This window comes from Sinohyriopsis cumingii, chromosome 17, assembly GCF_028554795.1.
Source record: "Sinohyriopsis cumingii isolate HCF-2022 chromosome 17, ASM2855479v2, whole genome shotgun sequence".
In the NCBI taxonomy this organism is placed as follows: Eukaryota; Metazoa; Mollusca; class Bivalvia; order Unionida; family Unionidae; genus Sinohyriopsis; species Sinohyriopsis cumingii.
Genome location: NC_142977.1, coordinates 105014615 through 105041062, shown reverse-complemented (window position 1 = coordinate 105041062; position 26448 = coordinate 105014615). Strand labels below are relative to the sequence as shown.

General features: G+C 35.4%; 1 protein-coding gene across 2 annotated transcripts; it reads left to right on the top strand.

Annotated features, from left to right (window-relative positions):
- Positions 1–26448, top strand: LOC149779605 (uncharacterized). Of its 2 annotated transcripts, none has more exons than XM_089940375.1 (4): positions 1–107; positions 9200–9381; positions 10298–10387; positions 24094–26448. In XM_089940375.1, the coding sequence occupies exons 1-4, from the start codon at positions 103–105 to the stop codon at positions 24708–24710; spliced, it is 894 nt and encodes a 297-aa protein (XP_089796501.1). In that variant the 5' UTR covers positions 1–102; the 3' UTR covers positions 24711–26448. The 2 variants fall into 2 exon arrangements, 1 of the variants encoding a protein (XP_089796501.1); XR_016415679.1 differs by lacking the exon at positions 1–107 and adding an exon at positions 7852–8019.

Below are 26448 nucleotides of genomic sequence, written 5' to 3'. Positions count from 1 at the left end.
GCATGGTTAACTCTTTGAACATTGAACACGTATTCATACACCGCCGAATATACTGAAGCGAGTCGGAAATACAAACTAAAATAAGCGAAACGAGGAACCAGCATGAGGTAATTCAAACATTTAAATGTATTTACAGTTCATCTGAATCATTATTATGATTTCATTAACATTGCTACCAACCGTTATAATTGTTTCTATCCTCCATTTCAAACTTTCCCCGTTCCGTTAATTCATGTTATTACATTTTGCCATCATTCATGGGTCCAGATATATCGTCGCATGATATGCGAAAATCCGCCACGCTAGTTTTTCACGGATTTTGCTGCTACGATAGTCCATAGTCCAGAGAGAGAGAGAGAGAGAGAGAGAGATGTGGTAGTGGGTTGGGGAGAGTTACCATAAAGGTATTCATTTACTGATCATCGCTTTGTTTCGTTATTGGTCGATCACTGCAACTTTAACAATCAACACAATGAGAGAGAAAGGCTGGGGAGTAGGGTAGAAAGACCTTTGGACATTTTAATATTAAATAATCTGTTTTTATATCCTTATTAATAGGTTTTATAAAATAGGAAGAAAGAAAGTATGAAATATATTACAGTATGTGTCTTTCTTCTAACTAATACCAAACAATATTGACAGGCTATTGCAACTTTGTATCATTGGTATTGTGAACAGTGTATTAAATCCAATGGAACGTGTACATCTAAACATTGCGAAGTTCCAGGTTCTTGTAGGTTGCTTGGTGCAAGTTCAGTTTTATTTTTCTCTCACTCTACAAACTTCCCCGTACTCTCGATAGCCTGCTGTTGAATTAACCTAATGTTGAAACAATATTTATATATTCATATTCATGCGCCAGGGGCGGATCACAATTTGATATACCAACAGTATTGGTATATAAAATGAAATTGCTTTATACTAACACTGTGTGTGTGTGTGTGTGTGTGTGTGTGTGTGTGTGTGTGTGTGTGTGTAAGAAAGTTCACTTTGATTGCTATCCCTTTCCTACATGAACAGTGTTTACGTTGTTATTGTTTTATGGCATTCTTCTAGATCTGGTGTTTGCAAAAGAATTATGAATAACAAAATTTAAGAGTATGTGATGTTTAAGATAAATAAAGATTTGATTGAAGAAAACTACTTCTTGCATGAATATAACGTAGGGTTTTTCAAGTAAAAAGGTTTTCTACTATTACTCTATCATCACAATATTCCATACTAAATATAACAGCTGATTTCTTTATTTCATGAAAATATTGTTCTTAAACCTTCATTTGTATGTAATATTGACAATAATAGAAATCAACATCACCACAAATTTCTTAGCATATTTGATTTTTGTGTGTGGGAATTTATTGATTTCTTTGCATACATTTATGTCATAAATTTTAATCAACTATTTTTTTTCTTCATATATTGTATTGTATAAGCATAACTGTCACTAGAAAAATTAAATGGATACATTCCTTTGTCATGTCTTTTATAATGCACTGGGCTTTGATGTTGTACATCATCGTTATGACCTGCTGGTCTAACATCAAGGCCAATAATGGTGATATAACCAGCACTCATTGGGGCTTACTGGTCAGCTGAAGATCGCAAGAACGGAAAAGAAAAAAAAAACATTCTTTCATGTAATTTGTTTAAAATGTATTTTCCAAAGTGCACTTGCAAATTTTAAATACTATGTCGAATTTAATATTTTTGGCTTCCATGTGCCAGTAGCAACCTAATCTTAGTGACAGTAATATAATAGCATTGTCATAGTGATAAAATGAATACACAGACAATTGTTGTTGTTGTTGTTGTTGTATGGTTTAACGCCATTTTTCAGCACACGATAGGCTATACATGGCGGCCAGTATTAATGGTGGAGGAAGAACCCAGAAAAGCCCGGAAAGAACCACCGACCCACAAGAAGCTACTGGCAAGCTTTCTCACATAGCCACATTAGCCGAATCCGAGACTCGAACCCACGCAGACAGAGGTGAGATGGCAGTGATCCGTAACGGAGAGCGCTTTAGACCACTCGGCCACTCGGGGCCCCCACAGACAATTGTATACGCTCATTGTTATTTATTGTTATGTGCGCTCACTGAATGTAGACATGTCTATAATATTTAATTTTTTCATTACAAAAACATATATTTGAATTATTTAGCATATTCTGATATTTATCGCATTAGAAAAAAGTAAACGGAATACTTTGAAGTAATTATGCAGACTGATGAAGAATTTTAATGAATACTGAACTAATTAAGTTTTAACAATTTAGACAGGCATTCACAATTTATATGCATCTAAACATCCCATATTAGGTCTTCATGAGATTTACATAAAGCCAGTTTTGATTCTTTCTTACATACCATAAGTCTGTGTCTTCATTAAACAATTTCCAATGATCATTGGCAAGATTATAATACCAAAAGTATAAAAAGAACTTAGAAAATTAATATAACTTAGAAAATTAATATAATAATAATAGTGTTTATTTTTAATACATTCCACTGGCCCATGATGCATATCCATACATCATGCGGTACCAAAAAGGTATTTAGCGCGTAACAAAAGAAACATCGCATCTATTTTAAGTGACATACTCACCATGTCGGCTAATCCTGCGCGTCGGGTAATTCTACGCAACGACACGGCATTCCTATAAATATTGGATCACGTGTTGTTTTTGGTCGAATATCCAATTTGTATCAATAAAGAACGATCGTCCTTTTTTATTCGTAAAGTGTACAAAAATATGCCACATTTTTACCCTAACTGCACATGAAAATGTGATTTCTAAATGTCAACATGAAGACCCACTCCATGACCTTCTTGAACTTGTAACCCAGAAAATCCTATTTACTATGTATCTTTTAGAATCATATAAATACATTATGTAAAAGATGCAAATGTATAACTTAAAACAATCCTGCATTTTAATCCAAGTCTCCAAGTTTGCAAGAAGCTGTCCCAAACGTACAAAATCGTCTGATATCCAAATGTCAACTTGCCGCTAGAACGGGATTCTCAAGAAATTACCTGGCGTATAGTTTATTTCTAAATTCTTCAGTAATTTTCTTTCCATAAACGATACGTTGTAAACACATTACATCACATTCATTGTTGGTTTTCTTCAACATATTAGCTTTTTCTGTTTTTTTAAATATGAACTTTACTAAATTTTTTACTAGATCAGTTTAGTTTGCTTAATATCTCTTGCCATTTATTGGCATTGTTACGTTGAATTTTGTAAAACCATCTATAAATCTGACCTAATTGCACGACGAAGTGCAGACAGAAACAGTCCAAAATAATGTATTTCATTTCCTGAGCCTGATCAATAAAACTACATCTTTTCAAAGCTCTGCACAGAATAGGCCGACATATCGTGAGTCAAGAAAACAGGGGTGGTATCATTTGTGTCCAAAATTAATATTATGTTGAACAGAATATTCTGGTGACAATTGCCTTTTTTCAAATGGTAAGCATTGCAGTGTTTTATTTTCGTCAATCGGTCGAATTCGGTATGCGTTTTGCTTCATTATTGATGAACGGAAACCTTAGGTGCGCAGAAATGCCCGACAGCATTGTACATGAAAGTAATCATTATTGCATTTTTCGAATTAAGTCAGATACAAGTGTATATTACACAGTAATCACACAAACGAATTTAAAGGAACCCTAAAACCTGCATGGAGCAGGTTTTGTGATATCGATCTCGAGTCTTATGTAGCAGGAGTCGTTGATAAAACGATTTCTCTAACCTTTAAGGCTTTTATACTAAACATTGCTAATAAACATCAGAGCTTTACTCGTATCATTTTGTATAAAAGACCTAATTTTTCTAAAGCTTGATTTTTTTATATACATAGGTGTATATAGATTTTTATATACATATTTTCTTTGTATTTCTCCATATAGCGGGCAAGCAGTAATAAAATGGAATTAATTTTCTATGTTAATGTTACAAATTTTACACAATATTTTCTTGTAGCAAACACTTTCATATCTTCCTGTGGCAAGTTCCCCACTCTAAGCACAGTGGTCATATAACAAAAATCGCCATCTCCCAACAATTCGAGATATTTTTGACAAGTAAATTCTCCTCCCAATGACCAATAGAAACGCAATCTTCCCATCGACTTAATCTCATCCTGCAGCTTTTGCCCAAAAATATCTTAATATCTCTGGCTGAACAACCTACGATTTGCGATTTGGATTTTTAACGTAGCTTTAGCAATTTTTCAGTCATATCGTTATGATGTCTGCAGTGTGGCAGTTTTATAGTGATGTCTAGCATTGGGGCATCATGCCGCAGACATGTAGCATGATGTCCCACCCAGTTACATTATCCTGACACCAGGCCGACCAGTCCTAACACTAACCTCTCAATGCTGAGCGCCTAGCGAGGCAGCTGTTAGTATCATTTTTATAAGTCTTTGGTATGACTCGGTTGGGGTTTCGAACCAGCGACCTCCCGCATCCGAGGCGGTCTCATTAACCACTAAGCCACCGGAGTGGTCCCAGAATAATATAAAAAATGTATTTATATCATTTACGCCCTGAGTACACCACACATTGCCAAATCCAAATGTAAATAGAAGCTTGTTAACAATGTTAGCCAAACAATCTCAGTACCCCTCCCCCATGTTAACTGATAAATGTAGCACTGTTTAGGATCTCTTCTGACATTTGTATAATTTTTTTTAACCAAGATTTCAAAATATGTTTATATCTTATACTTCCTAATTCGTTATATACGAATGCCTTTGGAGTAGACCTAGATGTACAAAGAATATATTTACAATATGCCAAATGAGCTTTTTCAATATAATTGGCATCGTAAAACCTCCAAACTGCAGCTCCATAGTTAAGGATGGACAGACGAAGGAATCCTGTTACGGGTAATCTGTCAAATTTTGAAAGACTTTGCTTCAATAGATGCATAACCTTCAGCGCCTGCAATGATATAGTTTTCTGGCACATAGACCAAGAGTTTTTTTTTATGAAACTGTGCACCCGTAATACTTACAATGTGATTTAATCTTTACCTCCGTGTGGCCATGATACGACTTTTCGTAAGTTCTGAGATAGCCACCTCTGCGAAATACAATCACTCTAATTTTTGTCCATATTCACTTTTAATTTCCACTTTAAGCGATATGTATGCGGCTTATTAAGCATAATTTGCAACTGTTGCACAGTGTCAGCAGAGACAATGAAATCGTCTGCATACAACAGTAAAAGTAGTTCTAAGGTTTCTACCGACACTCCCATGTTTCCTTCGGATAAAAAGGATGTAAAATCATTAAAAAGTAAAGAAAAGAGTAAAGGCGATAGAACACAACTTTGGCGTACGCCCAACTGGCAATTAAACACACCAGTGATACGATTGTTGGAATTAACACATGCCTTTATATCATTATAAATTGCCCTAATGATTATTAAAATCTTTCCACTATTTTCACTAACTAGCTTTTGGTACAGTAAAAATCACTCTATCCTATCAAAGGCTTTTTGATATTCAATAAATTCTGCATGGATCTACCCCTACGTTTTCTTAAATATTTACAAATTAATGTATATAATATAATTATATTGTCTGCTTCAGAATATCCCGCTATAAATACTGCTTGCTCCTTGCTCAGTAATTCGTTTTCCTCCACCCATTAATTTATCCTATTATTGAAAATCACTTTGCTTAATACAGGTAGTATGCCTCTGTAATTGGTGGGTTCATTTACATCCCTTTTCTTCAAGACTGGTATGATGATAATCGTTGACCAATAAATTGGATAATATCCAGCATAGAATAGTTTATTAAATAATATTGTTAATATGGGTGCTATTATGTCGTCTGTGCATATAAAGAAGTCGCTGGATAAAGTTGCCGCCTCTTCAGTGATTGTTCTATCTAAAGTCTCATGAATTAGTTGCATCTTTTCATTTTCCTGTATCTGGTCAACAGAACTGAAAAAAAAAATAATTCTGAAAAAATATTCATCCAGAATTGCAGACTTGATACTGCTTTGGATACCAGTACTTGGGTTCTTTACAAAGCGCCAGAAAAGTTGTGTATTTTTAGAGTATAATGCAGATAAAAGGCTATTTTTGTTTTAACTCATATTACCTTTGTTTGCTTCTTGTAAGAGATTTATACATATTTCTATAAAATTTATAACCTTCAAGTGATTGACTTGAGCCTTTTTGATCTCACTGTCTTACAGATCATAAAGCTTTACTTTTGATCGCTTCGGTGGCCTAGTGGTTAGAGCGTCCGCCTCAGATGCGGGAGATCGCGTGTTAGAGCCCCGGCCGAGTCATACCAAAGACTTATAAAAATGGTACTAACAGTTGCCTCGCTAGGCGCTCAGCATTAAGAGGTTAGTTTTAGGGCTGGTCGGCCTGGTGTCAGGATAATGTGACAACGTGGGATAAAATGTGATAGTGCTAGACATTACATTAAACTGCCACAATAAAGCGATGTGACTGATTTTTTTAAAAGCTACTTTAAAAATCCAAATCACACACACACACACACACACACACACACACACACAACAAACACACACACACACACGGCTTTGCTTTTGGCGGTTGTGCAATCTGTATCAAACCAAGACTGACATTTAACAGTTCTTCTTGGAAATGTCACAGCTAGGATTTGCTATGTATTGTCTTCATTATTGATTACTGCATCATGGTAACTATCAGTAATTGTTTCGACGCATTCAACAAGTATATTATTGTTTATATCATTTAAAATCTTATCCATATTTTGAGATAATAGATCATTGCAATTTTATATAAAAGACAGACCTTCTTCTTTGTTTCATATGTTTTAAGTTATTTCGTTACACCCGGGACACTTAAAGCCTTTTGCTCTAGTTATCTCATGTAGACAAGGAAAAATACAATGGGCATATGTATTCGAGCTATATAGCTCAGCGCTGATTACCTACCATGGGAAGATTGAGACCTGTCTCATAATTGAGTGTACAAGGACATAGAGACATTTAATTATCCTTGTATGAAGGGCAAATTAATTTACACTTTTCGATGATTTTGTGCAGTCTTTATCACAAGCAACCTTCGAGCTGATACGTTTCAAAATAACTATGAATTTAACTGAAATCAGTAAGAAAACAAAACAAAACAAAATACAATAAATAAGACGTCAATAAACAGGAATTTGTGTTTCAAACGCTGCAATGATGGTATTAGACTCATCTGAACACAATAATAGGTCCAAGTACAACAAATGTACACAGCTAAAAAGAAATATATGCAATGGCCCGAAATTCCTGTCGGGTCATCTGTTTATCAATAATAATTATAAAAAAAACGCAAAAACCTGTATTTAATATGTTTACCTCAGTTTCTCTTTGCTTAGTCGTGCTTACAAATGTTCCTTAATAAAAATTCCAAGTCGAGAGAAGTAAAAAATATAAGTAGTCATATCAAACGAGTTCTTCTGCTACTTAGACCAAGAAGTTATTCTTCGCCTTTCTTTCTGGTTTTACCCGACCCATAATGTCATAATAAAAGGCGGAGAACAACTTGTTGGTCTATCCCCGACTCAGGACTAAATAAGAATGCTGTTTTGCATTTATTATTTTGTATTTATTTTTTTGCACCTTCTAAATATTTTTCGATTTACTGTAAGAATGCAATTGCAAACGAACGTAGATTTATAAAGTTCGATTCATTACGTTTAAAAATATCTAGAAGCATTCTAAGTAGTTCGAATATGGGTGTGTGCTACGGGAATACAGAAAAGCTGTATTGAAAGCCACATGAATCATATAAGGTTGCGTAAGTGCATGTATGGGTGGTGTAATGAGATTCGGTCTACCTTTTTACATTACTCGGTTAGCGTAATTAGCCGACTCTTAAAGATTCCCCAGTAGCTGCCACACATGTTTCAAAATCTAGGCATTTCGATTCTGGATGTGTGATACTGGAATAAGAATTGAACAGCTTTATCGAACGCCAGATAAAGCATATATGATCAATTGGGTATGTATTAAATCCCTTTTCTCATATTGGGAAGGCGGTGTGTTGCTTATAATATGTCTTTTATGTGCATATGCACCTGTTAACCATTCATGTGCAGGTATGTAAATATCACTGATTGTTAATAAGTTGTGTGCATTCCTGACCACATTTCCCATATCTTATTCTACTTTAAATGTATATTTTCTACCTCTGTTTTATTCCGTGTCTTTTTATCTTTCATTTATCATAGTATGTAGATTAGTTTATTACCTTCTATTCCCCAAATATTGTCTTGGTTACTGTACTTAAATACGATTTGTTTGATATATTTGCATTTCCTGGTTGGTTCTACAACCTTTATATATTTATATATTTTCTTTATAAATATTGTGTGTTCTTTTAGTGTAGCAAAACCAATAAATGTCAATGGTTTCCCAAGAATGTATTCTTTTTTTTCCCCCCACAAAATCCGTAGTCGATGTAATGTATGTTTCTTGATGCGTAGGTTTTGGAGGTTTACTCCCCTTTCTTTTGTATACTTACTTGTACATTGTATTTTTCATGATATAGTGTATTCAGCCTCCCAATATAAAATAGATGTTTATTCGGTCAAAGCAATCAATTGTACATTGGACAAGTCCACAGTGTCCATTACATACCGTAAGTTACTATATAATTTTTTTTCAGTACTTGTATGTCAATATTAGACTTTATTTTATCCCTTAAATATCCATTATTATCATATGTTATATGTTGTTTACAAAAAAACAAGACATCCCTCAGGTGGGCCAAAACTCCTACCCTCAATTATGGATAAAGATCAACCACACAACACAAATTAAATATGCACAGCAACAAATATCACAAATTTAAAAACTAAAAATAAACACAGGTGAACTGATCCGCTTCAATGTGTGTTATCCATCCGGGAAGACAAAATAAATTTGATGTAATTACGGAAACCATGCATAGAGAGAAACAACGCCATGTAAAAAAATAAGAAATAATAATATCAATATCAAGGTAATATTTGTGCGTGTAGGAGTTAGTAAAGGGAGTACGTCATGAGACTGTTGTTGCATGATTCTGAAGAATAAAAACAACGAATAATAATAATAATAATAATAATAATAATGATAATAATAATATGCAAACAAAAATCAAGATAAATAATGGAGATGTTAATCGTTTATGATTTCAGAACTTTTGGGATCTGCAAGTTTTCAAAACTAAGCCTGAATGGTTTGATGTCAGTCATGGACAGTGGAAGACAGTGGGTGGGAAGAGACTCGGCCTTGGAGGTTCAGGTCATGAATCACCGGAATACACTGTGCTGTTTGGCTGCATTTCTTGTCGTATTACTGCTGCCTTATGTTCATATAGGTATTTTTTCTGTCATACGACAACGACTTGTACTGACATTAAACTTGTCATTGACGACGACGACGACGACGATGACGATGAAGATGATGATGAAAACGACGACAATGATGGTGGTGGTGTGGGGGTCCCACACCTATCTTTACTATATAATGTATAGTAGGGCAGATTGCGAACGTTAAAATAAATGTAATCCAAACCATATCAGGCCAGGTTGGCCACTATGGTGTGTCTCTGAGCAAGAAACATTACTCAGATTGCCTCAGTAGGATGTAATCTTTAACGTGTTGATATACTTTAAATACCAATTAATCAACCAATTAACAAAATAAAATTTGGTTTGGACAGTTGAAATGCATCTGGAATGACTCTTGATCTGATAAATAACCCCGTTATCATCTTTCAAAAAACCCCAGAACCATTCGTTCAATTGTCATATATATATATATATATATATATATATATATATATATATATATATATATATATATATATATAGAGAGAGAGAGAGAGAGAGAGAGAGAGAGAGAGATGGAGAGAGAGAGAGAGAGAGAGAGAGAGAGAGAGAGAGAGAGAGTTAGATGATCAACTTAAATATGCAGTTCCTCCAATTTAAATAATTAACTAAATTTAATTGATGCATGATGCTAGAGTAAGAATAATTTTCGTGCAGCTGGTGAAGTTGTCGTTATTAAATACTGTTTGCGAACTGGGATATATAATGTAGTGAGCAAATAAATAAATAAAGAAGTAAATAAACAATTAACTTTTTTCAATACTGCTGTGCCCATAGTATGTCAGTACCCATGTATCTTGCCTTTATATATATATATATATATATATATATATATATATATATATATATATATATATATATATATATATATATATACTTTCTTTTTCGTCATTTTCTTGATAGGTATAATTCACTTGAAATTCTGGGTCCCTGACAAGACACCTGTAGACAAAGAAAATTGTACGTGCAGCTGTTTCGACACGGTGTACAAAGGCAAGTATAAAATGATAATATCATTCTAAATCTTGATTTGAGTTCAGCAAGCTGGCAATAAATAGATAATTTTGCAAATTATCAAAACTATTTTAATAACATCTATATTTCCAGTAGCTGTATAGGATCTTTTGGGCCACTTTACAGCTTGACTTGCATCTTCCTTGACTTTCTTTCATAATACATACTTGTCCTTTCGCCAAGGTTTATTTGCAGCTCCCACATTTGCAAATTCATAACAGTCCGAACTGACCTGATTAATAAAACGCACCAGATGTTTTTATTGCTAATAATGTTGCTTCCAATCCTAATTGTTTTAGTATTCTCTACATTAATGCTTAGATCCAGAACTTTAGAGGAAAAATCGAGTAAATGTAGTGCAGATTGAAGTGATTGTTTTTCTACTTTTTTTTAATCTTAGCCGTCTATGGTCAGTAGCAGCAGAGAGGGCGAACAGACTTTAATTGACTCACCCGCCAAATCGCAAAATAAGCCTTCCCAAAAAATCGCAACAAAATCGCAAAAAGAAAATTGCGACCGGCGACTGGGTACCGAGTATGAGACAGCACTCTCTCTGCTGCTATAATTAAATCACTGTTATATCAATAATGGCACCGGCGTTGGAGTCTCATACAGCTAGATTAGCTCGAGAACGACTAGAAGCAATTAAAAAATATCTTCCCGTGAGAGATTCTGTCAGAAACAAAAACTACAAGAACGTCAAGAATCTCAAGCTGAATTTTCAGCGGGTACAGAACAATTATTTAAACCTGTCACAACGGTTACTGAAAGAGTTGCGACGGCTACTGAAGGTCTTCTTCCGCCAGTAAATCAAACCGCTGAACAAACTGAAAAAATAGCAGTAAGAACTAAACAAACAAAAAAGATTTTACGAGATCTTCCAACTGAGATAGCTGCTGCTCAACCTCAACCACTTCTTTAGCTTGAAGAAGAAACATTTAAAGGTGCTGTTGGAGAACAAAAAAAGAAAAAAAAGGGATTTAAAGGGATTCAGTTTTGCAGAGAAATTCACTGAAAGCGGTATAAACACAATGAAAAAATGTTTATTAAAAAACGATAACGATATAATCGAGTTTGGTGCTTTTGCTGCTTCAAGTTATCATTCGAGAAATAATTTTTTAAAACCTGAATAGGCTAAAAATATAAGTCGTGAAAATTGGCTCAATTGGGTATTTAAACTAAACCAGAATATTAATCAGATTAATAAACAAAATTTAATTTATAACAGGTATTTACACGGAGCAGACACTCATGATAAAATGATGCTAGAACAGCAACAAAAAGAAAAATTGCAGCTAAAACAAGAACGAGAACAGAAACAAAAAGAAAAATTGCAGCGAAAACAAGAACGAGAACAGAAACAAAAAGAAAAATTGCAGCGAAAACAAGAACGAGAACAGAAACAAAAAGAAAAAAAGCATGGACGAAAAAAAACCCAGCAAAAGCCTTTCTATCAACTTCCTCCACCTCTGCAACATAAAGAAGAAACGGACGATGCATTTTATAGACTATATGGAGACCATCTAGAAGAAAAGTTTTACGATGTACCTGATAATGTGCCTCGACGGATGTCAAGGGAAGCAGTTTTTCTACCTTGACTACGCGAAGAAGTGGTCTTAGTGCTTGTCCTAACAATGTTCTTTCTGATGTACAACGACTAGAAGTTCTCATAGGTGGGAAACGTGCTGCGAATAATTCCCCAGAAATTATTAATGAAGCAGCATATATTTATCAACGATTATTTACAGGTGGTATCATTGATATTTCTATTTGCCGAGAACTTATCAATGAACTCGTTGACGACTAGCACAGTGATTAGATAAATGAATAATAAATAAGATGATCATACACAATTCTCAACGTAGATCCGTTATGGTCAGAGTAGTAAACTCACGATTACCAACTTACAAAGCAATTTACGGAGACGGACTTGGTGAGGTTATTCAGGGATTATTCAGAAGGATGGCCCCAAAAGTAGCACCTGTTGTAAAACTATTGTCAATGAAAGCTATTGACGTTGTTCGTGAAAAAGCTCCTGGTGCAATCGGCGACGTTGATGGTAAAGCATTCTCGGCAATCAAGGATAGACTAGCACGATTAATACAACGAAAACAACAGCAACTGGTAAAATTACCAAGGACTGAAGTTATGCCTGCAAATGTCTGTAAAATAGTAAATCAAACCGCAAATCAAAAACTAGAAGAGTTGGCTGATGAAGCAGAAAAATATTGATTCAAGTTTGATGGCAGGAAGCGGAGTTTCCCGAAGTAATCTTTGTGTTAGACGACTATGATTTAGATCAACGCAGTTATATAAAGAACTGTTCAAACGCATATCCGACACGGCATTTGACATGTACTCACCAGTTCTCAAGGATGAATTGGTGCGTGATTATCAACTGTATTCTTATGACGCACGACTAGCAGATCAACGTGGAAAAGTTGATTTACAAGTCCATTATACAAGTAAATACTTTCTACCCGCTGAGGCTTTTATTGAGGTAGAAGGTGAAATTATAAAAACAGACGATACTGTATATGCAGATGATGTTAGAACTGGTTTTGTCAATAACGGCATAATGGCGTTGCTTGACAGCACTACATACTGATTGATGGAAAAAAATATTGAAACAATTCAGAAGGACGTCGAAGTTGCCACACCAATAATAGGTTTAGCAAGATACTCTGATGACTTTACAAGATCAGCCGGTCCCACAATGATGTTTGTGAAGGGCACTTCCGACCATCCCAGCGACATACAGTATAATTTAAGATGACCAAGAAACAATGCCGATAACGATGTGTGGCCGGTGGTTCATGGTGCTAATCCAGAATTCAACCTAGGATTTACAACGCGTAGATAAATGTTGGGACGAGGTCGTAGAGGTTTTTCATGTGCAATTCCACTGTCGAATATCTTTGGAATTTTGTAGAGATGTTAGAAAAGTTATTTTTGGAGCTAAACACACAGTTACTCTTGCGGGAAAGGCTACCGACAACGACGCTATCTGGAGACCTATTGGTGATGCTGGTAGAGTAATACTGAAAAAACTTTCGTTGTGGATGCCGGTAATGACTCCAAAGATCGCCGAAGAACAGCGACTACTGTCTTTTATGGATTCGGGTGGTAAATCATTGCTGTCATGGTTGACAGTAACCACTGATAGTATGCAAACTAATATTAACGGACAATTTACATGGCATGTAACATCACAGCAAAGCGTTTCTGCACCGCGATATGTATTTATTGCTTTTCAGAATCATGATCGATTAAGCCTACAAAATCGTAGCCATATGATATTTGACAGACTTGGAATTAGTGAAGTTTCTTTACGAATAAACGGACAACAAGAACCGACAGAAAAAATACTACTGAATTATGAACAAAATCGTATCGGTTAATGACATTTATGGGACGCGATCAAAACATAGACATTGGTTTACAAATATCACAATTAGATTTTATCGCTCGAGCATCTTGATTTATCCATACAATCTGTTGTTGATATTTACTTTCGAGCCAGCGTAAATACAGATAGTGGTGTTGATTACAGAGCAATCGCGGTCATACTCAGCGACAAAGCAGTGTTGCTTGAAGGTGCTGGTGGCCGAATGAGAATCGTTGATGCACCAGTAGAAAACATGTAATGCGTCTACGGTATTGTAGTTAACATCCACGTATTTTAACTACAATACCATAGACACCAAATATATAATCGCGCGGTATTATAGTTAACATCCACGTGTTAACTACAATACCGTAGACACCAAATATGTAATCGCGCGGTGATTAAAATATACGATTATTATCATCAATGTCATCATATCATCATGTTAGTGTCAGTCTGACTCCTGGTCAAATTTAAAAACTACAATCCGTATCAGTAAAAAAATCCGGAACCACAATAACGCTAAAAAACAGTCAGATTACAGATGGTTAAAATGAGTTGTCGTTGACAGAACGTCAGCTTAAACATCTTAATGAAGCCAAACAATCCAAAACTGGAATACGACTTGAACTTTCCGCCGGTGCCATTAAAGATACTGCTAAGACAGGCGGTTTATTTCCACTTTTCGCAGCGATACCAGCATTGATAGCTGCTGCAGCTCCAGCTGTTGCAAAAGTAGCTGCGTTAGGTGCTGTTGAAACAGCTGCTGCAATGGCATTAAAAAAAGCAACAGGAAAGGGTCTGATACTTCCAGGAACCCCCTATCGATGCGGAAAGGGTCTGCGAGTTTTGATTTACTTGATGCTGCTAAGCAGCTAAATATAAAAATGTTTTAGAGGTGTTTTTATGCGCGATCAGTTACCGCATAAACCAAACAGCACCGAGACAGGTATTATTAATCTCGGTAATAGTACCGGTGTACGAACTCATTGGGTAGCATACGCGATTGATCCCCGTGGAATTGTTTATTTCGATTCGTATGCGTTGGCTCCACCGCAGGAATTTATCAACTATGTCACGCCTCACAAAATCCCGGTTTGGTATTGAACATTACCCGCACAAACACTAACCGATCCACGAATATGCGGCCGTGAAGCAATTGCTGTACTCGTTGCTATTTCAAAATCACAATTAACACCTCACAAAGTCATACACAATTATACAAGTGGACGTTATAACGAATAATGGTAGATATTTACGGAAGATCCCGCGGCGATACTACGAAGAGTAAAAAAAAAATCGACGAAATAGATTTGTCAGATTACGCGACAAAGGATGAATTCGCTGGTAGTATGAACTTCTCTGGAGCTGATCAAGATGAAGTTGTTGTTTTTCAGGATAAATACGGCGTTTTAAAAACGAGTAACATCGAGTGGAATTACATAGTTCGTAGAGTCCTTGGTGCTACCACGGAAACTATTCCAGTGTTTACCAATGACGGTAAGATCAGAGACCCAAGTATATCAATCGCAACTATCAGAAATGAAATTGCAAGAAGCGTTGCTAATCGTTTGAAGAATACCGGCGACACAACAATATGTGACCTCAGCATGAACGGAAATAAAATAGTTGTTTTAAGAGATCCATTATCTGATGAAGATGCCGCAACAAAAAAATACGTGTATGTTAACTACCATACAGTAGAAACTAAATTATCCACGCTGCGGGCCGAGTATGACGTTCACGTAAATATATTCATGAACACCCCGCTGGCTGCTGACGTGAAACTCTCTGATATCAAGACGAATATTGAAACGATTGGAGGATGTCATAGGTGGAATTCCCGATATCGTTAACACAATTAATTTGATTAAAATTCCCCACAACCAGATCATCAACGTAGTATACACAGTGTCATCGGGATTCTCAACATGATCACAGAAAAATAATACTATAAAACATACCGCGAAAGTCACTGGTGTGTACAGGTTGTCTGTGTTCAGGCTGCAAAATTTAGTATATACAGTACATATCCCTGGCGTCATTCAACCGATAAGTTTTCTGGGGTTGTGTCTATTGTGTTAAATAGCGGAGGCGAAGAAACATTTAGAATCAGCTGATAAGAAATTAACTGCAGCATCTTACTGGTGGTGTTTGGAATTTGTTGCCGAAACACCTCAATTGGTTACTGTGTAAAATATAATAATGGCCTTAACAGAGTTAAGCGTTCAAAAATTTAGATATGATCAAGTACGTGAATGGCAAACAGCGCTAAAAACCATGGTTGACAATTATACAACAAAATAAAAAAATATCGAAGACGTGCGGTTCTCATTGATGTTGCTGTATACTCGATATCTGCTATCACCGCTGTTACTGGCGTAGTATTATCAGCGTTAACACCATTAATGGTAGCAGTAGCTGTGACAATATGTGTTTCATCATCAGCAACGATTATTGCTGAGGTTTTTAATATTATCGCGAAAAAGATATTCACGTGCACGAGCACAAAATTGCACAATTATTCTGTAAAATTACACACTGCAACACACGCGTATTTTAAATTATCGTCGCTGATATCATCAAGCCTTAACGATGAAACGATATCAGAGTCTGAATTTGACACAATGCTTAAGACATACAATGAAGTAATTGATTTAGAAAATGGAAGTTTGAATAATGACAGAACTACTTCAGCAGATAGTCGCAAATACAACCCCGCTGAGAACCACAATGATCAGTAAGCTCAACCAACCCTGAATTCAATATTAATTTTCCAACCGCTATTTCAGTAAAGGAAATAGCTCTTGCGCAGTTGCGAGTATAAAATCTTCTGTTTGTACTTCTGCGAAAAAGCCGATTTGTTTATATTATCTGCAACATATTGCACTGCGCGCGGGTTAATATCAAAATACTTGGCAGCTGCATTTATTGATTGAAATACTATTTCTTCACCAGCCTCTGTATTTACAGATTTAACTACCCTGTGAGGTTTTTATGCTTTCCAGTATTCCCACGAGAAGAATTCTCCCTCTGTGTGATAGCTTGCAAGTTATCCAAAGAGTTATTTTTGTGATCTGTGTCAATATGCTCAATCACAAGACCGTCTTTGATCACCCCGTGAAAAGTCTCGTATACAAACCTATGATTGTAATACCTTTTCTTCCCAGCAGTAGATCTAAGATAACTAGTATTATTAACAACACCAACTGATTGTTTTAGTCGACAGTTTCTGATTACACCATCACGAGATGCTTCATAATTCTTGATAGGATGCCTCACAAATTCTTTTTGCTCCATTTTATATATAATATTATTTGTCTAAATGATAATCTGTTCAAATTATTATTGTACAGAATCTTGCTATATAGTCTTCGGCGTTTCTTATAACCTTGTCCCGTTGATATTTTTTTTTATCAAAAACAGAGTCCTTGACGACGTCAGGGTTGTTATTTATTTTATCATAATATCTCTTCAGTTCAATATATATTTTACCACCACATTGCACACACAACTGCGTTTTCCCTCTAACTCCACCAACACCACACCGTAAGTACGGCTTTGGACCAAGACTTCCTCTCCGTACGCTTTGCAAATGTTGTCCGCAGAATTCATTTACACAAGATTTGTTACAAGGAGTTGCAGACCGTATCGTCAACCACCTGCATTGGTTCTTTGTTTGGATCATTATATATATATATATATATATATATATATATATATATATATATATATATATATATATATATATATATATATATATATATATATATATATATATATATATATAATATTTTAATTTAAATACTTGTCTTAAATATAATATGGAAGAGTTTGAGAGATTATCTACAATCGAGCTTTGGGAAGCGACGTTTCCTGAGGCCAGATTCGATCTTGACAGAAGAACCCTTGACTTTTGGAGGCGAACTCTGGCTGATTCGACGAATAATCTAATTAATAATATCGAGATGCTAAAAAAGAATTTCGCGACGATGGTGCATCTCACGTGTGGTCAACATTCAAAATTATACGCGATAACAGAGTCATTGATGCTACAATGAATGATGAGCGGGCGAAAACGATTATTGATTATCTCAACGTTCAAAGATATTTTTTCAGAATAAAGTTTGTTGTATTATTGGAAACGGACAATCTCAGCGATTCCGCTGAATGGATTATCCGTGACAAACGTGACCCTGTCTTTCATGATAGGAAAACTGCCGTATTAGGTACAAATTCCAAGCCAGGAATGCTGACTGGTATTGATAAAACATATTACGAACGTGCATATCCTATAACAGCGTTTATTTATGGTATTTATTCGCTAATTGATAAACCCAACATTAATGATCTTGCGCCGATGAAATTGTCAAGACTAAATTGTGTAGCCGAACAAGTAATCAAACATTTTACAAACGCGTTACGTGGAAATGGGTTAACAGATCTACGACGTTAAAAAATAGGTGAGTGGGCTGATTTAGTTAAGGATACCGGAGCTATGATAAATGAAGTCGCCAAGATAGGAAATAAATTAAAATTTCCAAAAAAGTAAAAACGATAACAGGAGAGATTTTATATGAATCAGAGAATAAGTCGAGGGGAACCCCAATTGAAATTTCTGATCATAATGCGCATGCGTGGACTAGCGCAGTAACAATATTTCCACGAAATCGAACCGTAAGATTTTACCCCCCACAGAAATACTCTGGGGGAAATATGTTTGATTTTATTCACGAAATAACTAAAAACGATCCTGTATCAGTATAATTATTTCTTAGTTCCGATAATGAAAAATATGATCAATTTATACGACCTAACGGCGAAATATATCATAAAGAATCTCTCCACGAAGAAAACAATTACTAATTGTTTCACCGTTCTGTCACTTGCTGCTCACTTTGCAAGAGAGAAAAAATCTTGGAAGCCAACACGATTTGAATTTCTTGAAGACGTGCAGCTAAGCTGCTGTGAATACGGACACGGTGGATTATGGAATACTAAGTATGACCACAACGACGTTATCTCGGTTGATATAGTCGCGTGTTATCCGGGAAGTTTTCTTGGTATGGGAGAGTGTTATGGGTATTTTAAAAGATTTGGACACCCCACACACGAAATAACTAGAGTATCGCTAAACGGACCACTACCTGATTTTGATCTAACTGGATTCGCCCGTATCGAGTTTGCTAAAGGTCTTTATCCGATCTGTTATGTTTAGTTTGGTAGGCTCTTTTCAGAAACAATTTGGGCACCAATAGTGCTGTTACGATATATGCTCGATGTAAAATTACTGATATCGTTTATTGTAAGTGAAGCAATTATATCATACCGTCCTCAGAAAGAAGTTTGGTTACCACCACAGAAGAAGTATTCTGATGATGAAAATAAAACCGCAAAAGATCTTGGTTAAAGAATAATTGGCAAATTTACTCAAGGCGGAGCATATGATCATAAACGACATTATACACAATTAATTATACACGATGTTGAACTCGATTTTATAATTGCTGATGCAACGAAGAGAAATATATTTGTAAGTCGAGAAAACACTTACTTATCTAACGGAACACGATTAGGTACAATTGTTGGTTATATCAGTTTACCCATTTAAGATCATCAATGCTCGCGTATGTTTCGATAAATTTATTATCGATGATATTTCCTGACACCGCGGTCAGAGTTGCTACGGATTCATTCTATATTGAAAGAAAATATTCAGAATTACTGACTCAATTTACAGGTACTACTTACGATATATCATGGGGCGAATGGAGAATAAAACAAGAAATGTTACATAATTATTGTAAGTCCGCAGACGTTGAAATCAAAGATATTTATTACAAAAATAATCAAATATCAAAATTATCGTCGGCGGCATCTGTATATGATCACGTGACTAGACACAAGACTGTTTATCTAAACGGACCAGGACGTTCTGGTAAAACAACTCGAGTTATTGAATTATTTAGACAGAATTCGGATGATATGGTTGTTTTAACACCTACACACAGACTCGCAAGAGAAATGAGAGAACGAGGAGTAAAATCATGTACTTATCACAGCTTCTTCCGATGGAAGGGAGACACATGGACTCCTGAACCAGTGGGTGAGAAATATATTCCAAGGATCATCATTTGGGATGAAGTATGCACAGTATCTAAAGATACATTAAAAATGTTTCTTTCAATTGGATGTTATTGAAAAATACGGCTGTGATAATGTACGTCGATCATGGTCAACCACCGCCATTTGTTGGGTTATCTCCGCACAAATGGCTAAAGATTTTTGTAAATTATTATGAAGTAGTAACTGATGATCATGTATCTCTTGATCCAGAATTAAGGGAGTTTAAGAAATTAATCAGACTATAACCGAATAAAATTCAGTGTGAAATAATGCGTAAAATAATTTCAGAAACTTCTATGAACGATTTTCTGCAAGTGTGGAGACCAAATGATTTAATAGTGGCAAGTAGAAAGATAGTTCGTGATACACTTCAACAGCGGTTATTTCAGTTGCATAAAGAAAAAATTTGAGATCTACGTGTACCATTGTGTTATACACCAGCACACGACGACAGTTGTTTGAATTATCGATGATCTTATCGAGTGGTCAAACTTAATTTATCTCGCAGTGTCTCGAGTCAGAAAAATATCTCAACTGTGGAGAATTGTCATAGACGCTACAAAAACTTCTAGCACCAATAACGAAGTAAGAAAAAAATTAGCTGGTCATAAACAATGTGACAAAAAAAAAACACGCGACTTTGACCTCGATGTTGAATTTATCATGGCTCTGAAACAAACAACAAAATAATCGCTGTACGAGCTGTAATACAGTAATGTTGTGGCGGTATTTAAATAATGATCCAAGACAATTTACCGTGGATAGAAAAGATAGTAGTCTTGGTCATACACGCAAAAATGTGATGCTGACCTTTCTTGAGCGTAATCGGCGTAGAGGTGCATGCACGTTACAAAAGTGATCTCGGTGGTAATTGTGTGTCTTCAGGAATTACTTGTAATTGTTCACGTGTAAATTCACGTTGAGGAGCAGTTGAATCTGATCTGTAGATTGCAGGTCTACCCGAGGATCTTACCACGCTAGATATTTTATGTGTCGTAATACTCCAAATAGGATCAGTCGCTCTTTCTTTTACCACCTTCAAGTTCACCGGGTTCATATAAATATCTGACAGTCACATTACCCAATACTGGTTGTTTTGAAAAATCACGTCGTTGTACGGGTATATGTTGTTTTGTGATCGCGCTAATAGGTTTCAACGCAGTTGTTTGAGTAATTTCATTATCTAATGCAGCTATCACGCTTGGTACTCTTTCAACCCATTCGCAGGATCTCGTATCTTGAATTATTTCCTTTGCGTATTGATATCCAAATAACCGCTCAGCAAGTGTTGGATTAAATTGTTTAACAATTGCTTGATCACAACGAATTGCACTATGTCCTCGTCTGATTTTGACGTTATCTTTTTTCATCAACGGTGATACTGAACCCTGAAATTCTTTACCTGGATCAACTTGTAGCAGCTGTGGCCATCATAGACCACCACGTTGATAAATTTGTTCAAATGCAGAAGCTACTTCAGTTGCTGTTTTATTTGATAATGGTTCCACTTCTTTGTATCTATTTAAAACGTCAACGACAGTTAGCACGTATTTGTATGTTACTCGACTCTTCCAATTTTAATAGTATCATGTGGTAAGAATAATATATCCACCTGATGAACTTCATTTGGCACGTTGACATCAAATTGTGCATACTCGATTCATTTTGGTGGTGGTAGTTAATTTGCCATATTGCCTGTCGGGCTAACCATTTTCAGCAGCAACACGTGTAACATTTGCTGCTTCAGCAAGTTTACTAATCACTGCTCTACCCCTCCAGTATCCTTTTGGGCTATAATAAATTGATTCCATTATTTCAATAATTGGATGATTAATTACTGGCTCCTAATACTAGCTTACCTTTCATCACAGATCTCACCAACCAATTAGCTAATGATTCTTTGAAAGATTTATCTTTAATGGAATTTAACGCATCAATTAATTTCACATCTGCAAGATGTCGCTGCTGAAGATCCTTACTTTTATAAGCTACATCATGAGCGTGACACGCTTTATCAATAGCATTTATTGGATATGCACCAGGTCTTGTTTGATCTTGGTTGTCAAGCCTGATATCAAGTCTGGTACATACCAGGACCACAGTAGTTATATCCTGGAAGATGTTTTTCTCCTGGGTATTTAGCCCATGGAGTTCCTGGTAATTTTCCTAATGAAGCGGCAATATCACCTCCTTCTTTTTTAACTCTGCCTGTTAATTTGTCAGTGGAGATATACTTAAATTTTTTTGTACCATATCATTCACACTTGCCCGTAAGTGCTTGTTGTTTGTTTTTTGTTATTATAGTCGTTTGTCCACTTGTGGGGGTATGCGCCCTGCATTTTACACAGTATAAATCCATATTATAAGTATATGGATGTAATTGATTTTTCGGCAACAAAAAAGTGAGAACAGGTTAAATATCATCCAACATTGCCAAATTCTGTCCAAATGATAATAATTGGGCCGTCCGGGTCTGGTAAGACACAACTATTACTTAATGTGAAAATGAGGTGGTTGAAATGGTATAAATTGTATTTAGTTGCTCCGTCAGTTGATGATCAATGATGTTACGAAGTACTTAAGGATTTTGATGAAAGTGCAAAGTTGTTAAATGAGGACATTATTGATTTTATTACCGACATACATGAAGCACCATCCATAGATGACCTTGATGGATCTATCTTTAATCTAGTAGTATACGATGATGTGATACTGGACAAACAATCAAATCCCACCAGAATATTTTCACGCAGCAGACATAAGCACACAGACATGATTTATGTTACTCAGCGGTATACAAAAATACCATTAGTGATCAGAGACAACTGTAATATTTTAGTTGTATTTAACTGAGTTGATACACATGCAATACGAAATATTCACCAGACTTGGTGTAGCAGTGATATGGACATAATTAAATTAAAAAATTTCTTTTCACTGGCACAGTCAACCCCGCATAGATTTATAACAATAAACTTACATGAGCCCCGATCACGATATCGTATAGGCCTTGATAAAATTTTTGGATAGCAGCAGAGAGGGTGCTGTCTCATACTCAGTACCCAGTCACCGGTTGCAAATTTCTTTTTGAGATTTGGCGGGTGAGTCAATTAGAGTCTGTTCACCCTCTCTGCTGCTTCAGTGTGTCTTCTTCAGCACAGGGGATTAAGTATTCTTTGTCATTCACTGATGTATCTTTAATTGATGGATATTACATGGTCATATGAAGACTTCTCTTTGTACTAATTATAAACAGGCATGGCGATAGACTATCTCCTTGTACATTGTCCCATTCAATTTGAAACCAATAAGCTATATGGCCATTGCAATAAATTAAACAAAATATCATGCCTTTAGAAGAAAAAAGAAACAGATCCACGTAATAATTGGTTCGCCAAAGTCTGTAAATCGTAATACAGTTAAAAAAAAACAAGCTACAGGGTCGAAAGAATGATTTCAAAGCTTTAAATAGTAACAAATCTTATTTTTTTTCAATGTAAAAAGAAGTAACGTTAAATCATATAAATGTTTATTATGAGATTTTCTTACCTTTTCACCTATGAATGACACAGGGAGCAAGTAAAGAAAATATTACGGCGCCAAAGAACTCCCAACTCTTTTCCTCCCTCCGGCTGGTCGGTGAAGTACCAATTTTCAAAGGTGGATGAATATTTGCAAACTACATTTCAATGTACAGTCACCGGAAACTGCTTTTAATGATGTAGACATTTTCTTTTTGAAACCATGTATGCTCTACATAGATCGGTTTATCATACACTTCTTACAAGCTATAGCCCCATCATTGTTTAACGTTTCATACAATTTACCATACTCCTCCTCTTTATATGTATGATGGCCCAGCTGGAAATTCCAGATTGCTGTTGGATAGGATTATACTTTCAAGAAAGACCAAATTTGTTTATCTATTTGTTGGTGGTCGATAACCCAAACCTCGATTGATACCATACGTTACAAATTTGCTATAGGAACTATTTGTGTGGAAAGGATATCCATAACAAAACTTGTAACATATGTCATCTATTCATCGATAAAGAATAGTCTAGTTTTTACAAGTGGAGAGAGAAAAGTTATTTAGTCATTTATTCCGTCTATCTGCCTGCTCGAAATGAAGGGCAATTGATTTGACTGATTATTTGTTTTCAATTTCCAGGAACATATGAGGATCCAGGGAAGATCACGTACAAACACATGTATTTCAATGCAACACCTCAAACCTTCAAGATCTGGCTTCTGACGCTTGTCTTCATCCTGGTTTTTTTTGAATGTCTGAAACACCTACTGTCGCTATGGTTACAGTCAAGGCTACGCTGGAAAATGTTTGCCGTTTTTGTTAGCGACATCTATCCCAATTATTATTCTTGGTGGGTTGTTTTCAATTACTATAATGATGATTATTATGAACAATTGTATCATCAGTTGTTCTTTTCGGCCACTGAACTTTTAGCTACAGCTATTGTTGTCAAACTCTGTGATTCAAATGAGAAAACCACTTCAGCTGAGGTCGTAATAACATGTTCTGTAGGTTGCATACATTTGCTTGTAGGTGGTATTGATCAGTTTGTGAGTCACTTACTTTTTGGTCAAGGAAAATTTTATCAGAATTTTAGGAATATAGAACTACTTATTCCAGACTTTTTATTTATACTGGTACCTTTGTATGAATTTTATCGACACAATTATGTCAAAATGTTCTCCAGATTTCATTGTGCATCTTTAATCATTCTGATATCTGTAGGAGTGTGCGTGAGTCACTTTCTGATAATATAACCTTTTCAGGGCTTGCAAGTTAACCTTGAGCAGGGTTACAACACCAGTTTTTATTGTTGATTATTTGAACACGAGGCCAAAATACCAACCATATAGCATTCATACACAAGCATGCATATGTGTCTTATTCTGAATCAACAGAAAGAATGGGTTTGCGGACCGATACGTCCTTGCCCTGCCTTAATGAAAAAACAGGACTGTTTTCTGTATTATCCGTATCTTATCCTTGTCTCTGTATCACACGCCCACTTATCCTTGTCTCTATCACACACCCACTTATCCTTGTCTCTATCACACACCCACTTTTCCTTGTCTCTATCACACACCCATACTGGAACTGTTTAAGTTGAAAGGTTTCCTAATCTACAATTTGTTTTGAATTCTGTTGATACAGTAGAGCTAAACAATATCTGAAAAACATAAAAAGGATGGATTTATTTTATACATTAGCTCTACTGTGACAAGTTCACACTTAAATAGTTCGTGTATGGGCGTGTGGTAAAGATACACAGATTCAATATTGATTAAACAACTTTATTAACCATATAGCTTGAATGTAATAAAATAGATCAAGGCATTCCAGTGAAGAGTGGATGATGTAAATTGCTCCAAGTTTATTCCAATTTTTAAACAAAGGGTTACATTTGATTTTCATACTGAAATAATCAGTTACAAAGTTCTACCAAACTGTCTATATATAAAAACCAACTTTGGATTCGAAGATTACTTCAAATATATGTGTAATTATAAATCAGCTTTGGTAAAACTGAGTGTCTTACCACATTCTGAGAACTGAAACTGGAAGATATGGAAGCAATAGAATCGATAGAAGTGAAAGATATTGAATGCTCCGTCTAATCACGATATTGAAGATGAATATCATTTTATTATAGTATTTATACTACCTGGCATATAAACCTAATATAGTATAATATAAACCTTGCATATAAACCTAATATAATATTCCCTATTTATACTACCTTGCATATAAACCTAATTCAAAAGTACTTCTGAAATAAACCATACATGCACGAGTACACTGAATTCTTAACTTGTAGAAATAAGATAATATATTCACTAGTGAAATTTGTTTATGAAGAATTTAAAACAACTGATTCTTTTTAGAGTAATTAACTACATAGATTGTTTACATTTGTCAGTCCTCCATTTTTAAGCTTTTGACAATTACCGTGTTGAGCTTATATTTAAGTTGCACATTTAGCACTTGATAACCATGTCATATTTGCAATGCGTATCCTATAAGCATGTAAATGCAATGATAATAAACTATTGAAATGAATTGATAAAATATATATAGTCAGGTCGACTTCTGACATGCTAAATGTTCTCAAAAACTATAATCATTCATTGATACCAAGCACAAGCCTAACCAGTAGATATAAAAGTCATACTCCTCATCGTTAGAAATGTACACCACTCATAATCAGCTATTAAAAAACAAACACGGCCAACCCAAACATGAAACTGATTTATTTCGGAAGTGTGGTTGTTTTTGTTTTTGTCACATGAAACTAGCAGTCGCATCCATAGAAATGATTGATATTCTCAACTTAGACAAGATGTGATACATTTGTTTTCTTTATCTTTGTTGAAAGAATGCATCATTCGGAAAGTGAAAACCCAAGACTCTTTCATAATGCTCCATGCACTGTGGATCGCAAATTCTGGGCATATTAGTTACAAAAATATTCAACTTGAAATAAAAATTTGAATATTA

Excerpts from the sequence above, each read along its gene's own strand:
- LOC149779605 (XM_089940375.1), top strand. Across the intron at positions 9,382-10,297 it reads GCTGCCTTATGTTCATATAG|GTATAATTCACTTGAAATTC; the intron begins GTATTTTTTCTG and ends TTTTCTTGATAG. Across the intron at positions 10,388-24,093 it reads TTTCGACACGGTGTACAAAG|GAACATATGAGGATCCAGGG; the intron begins GCAAGTATAAAA and ends TTCAATTTCCAG.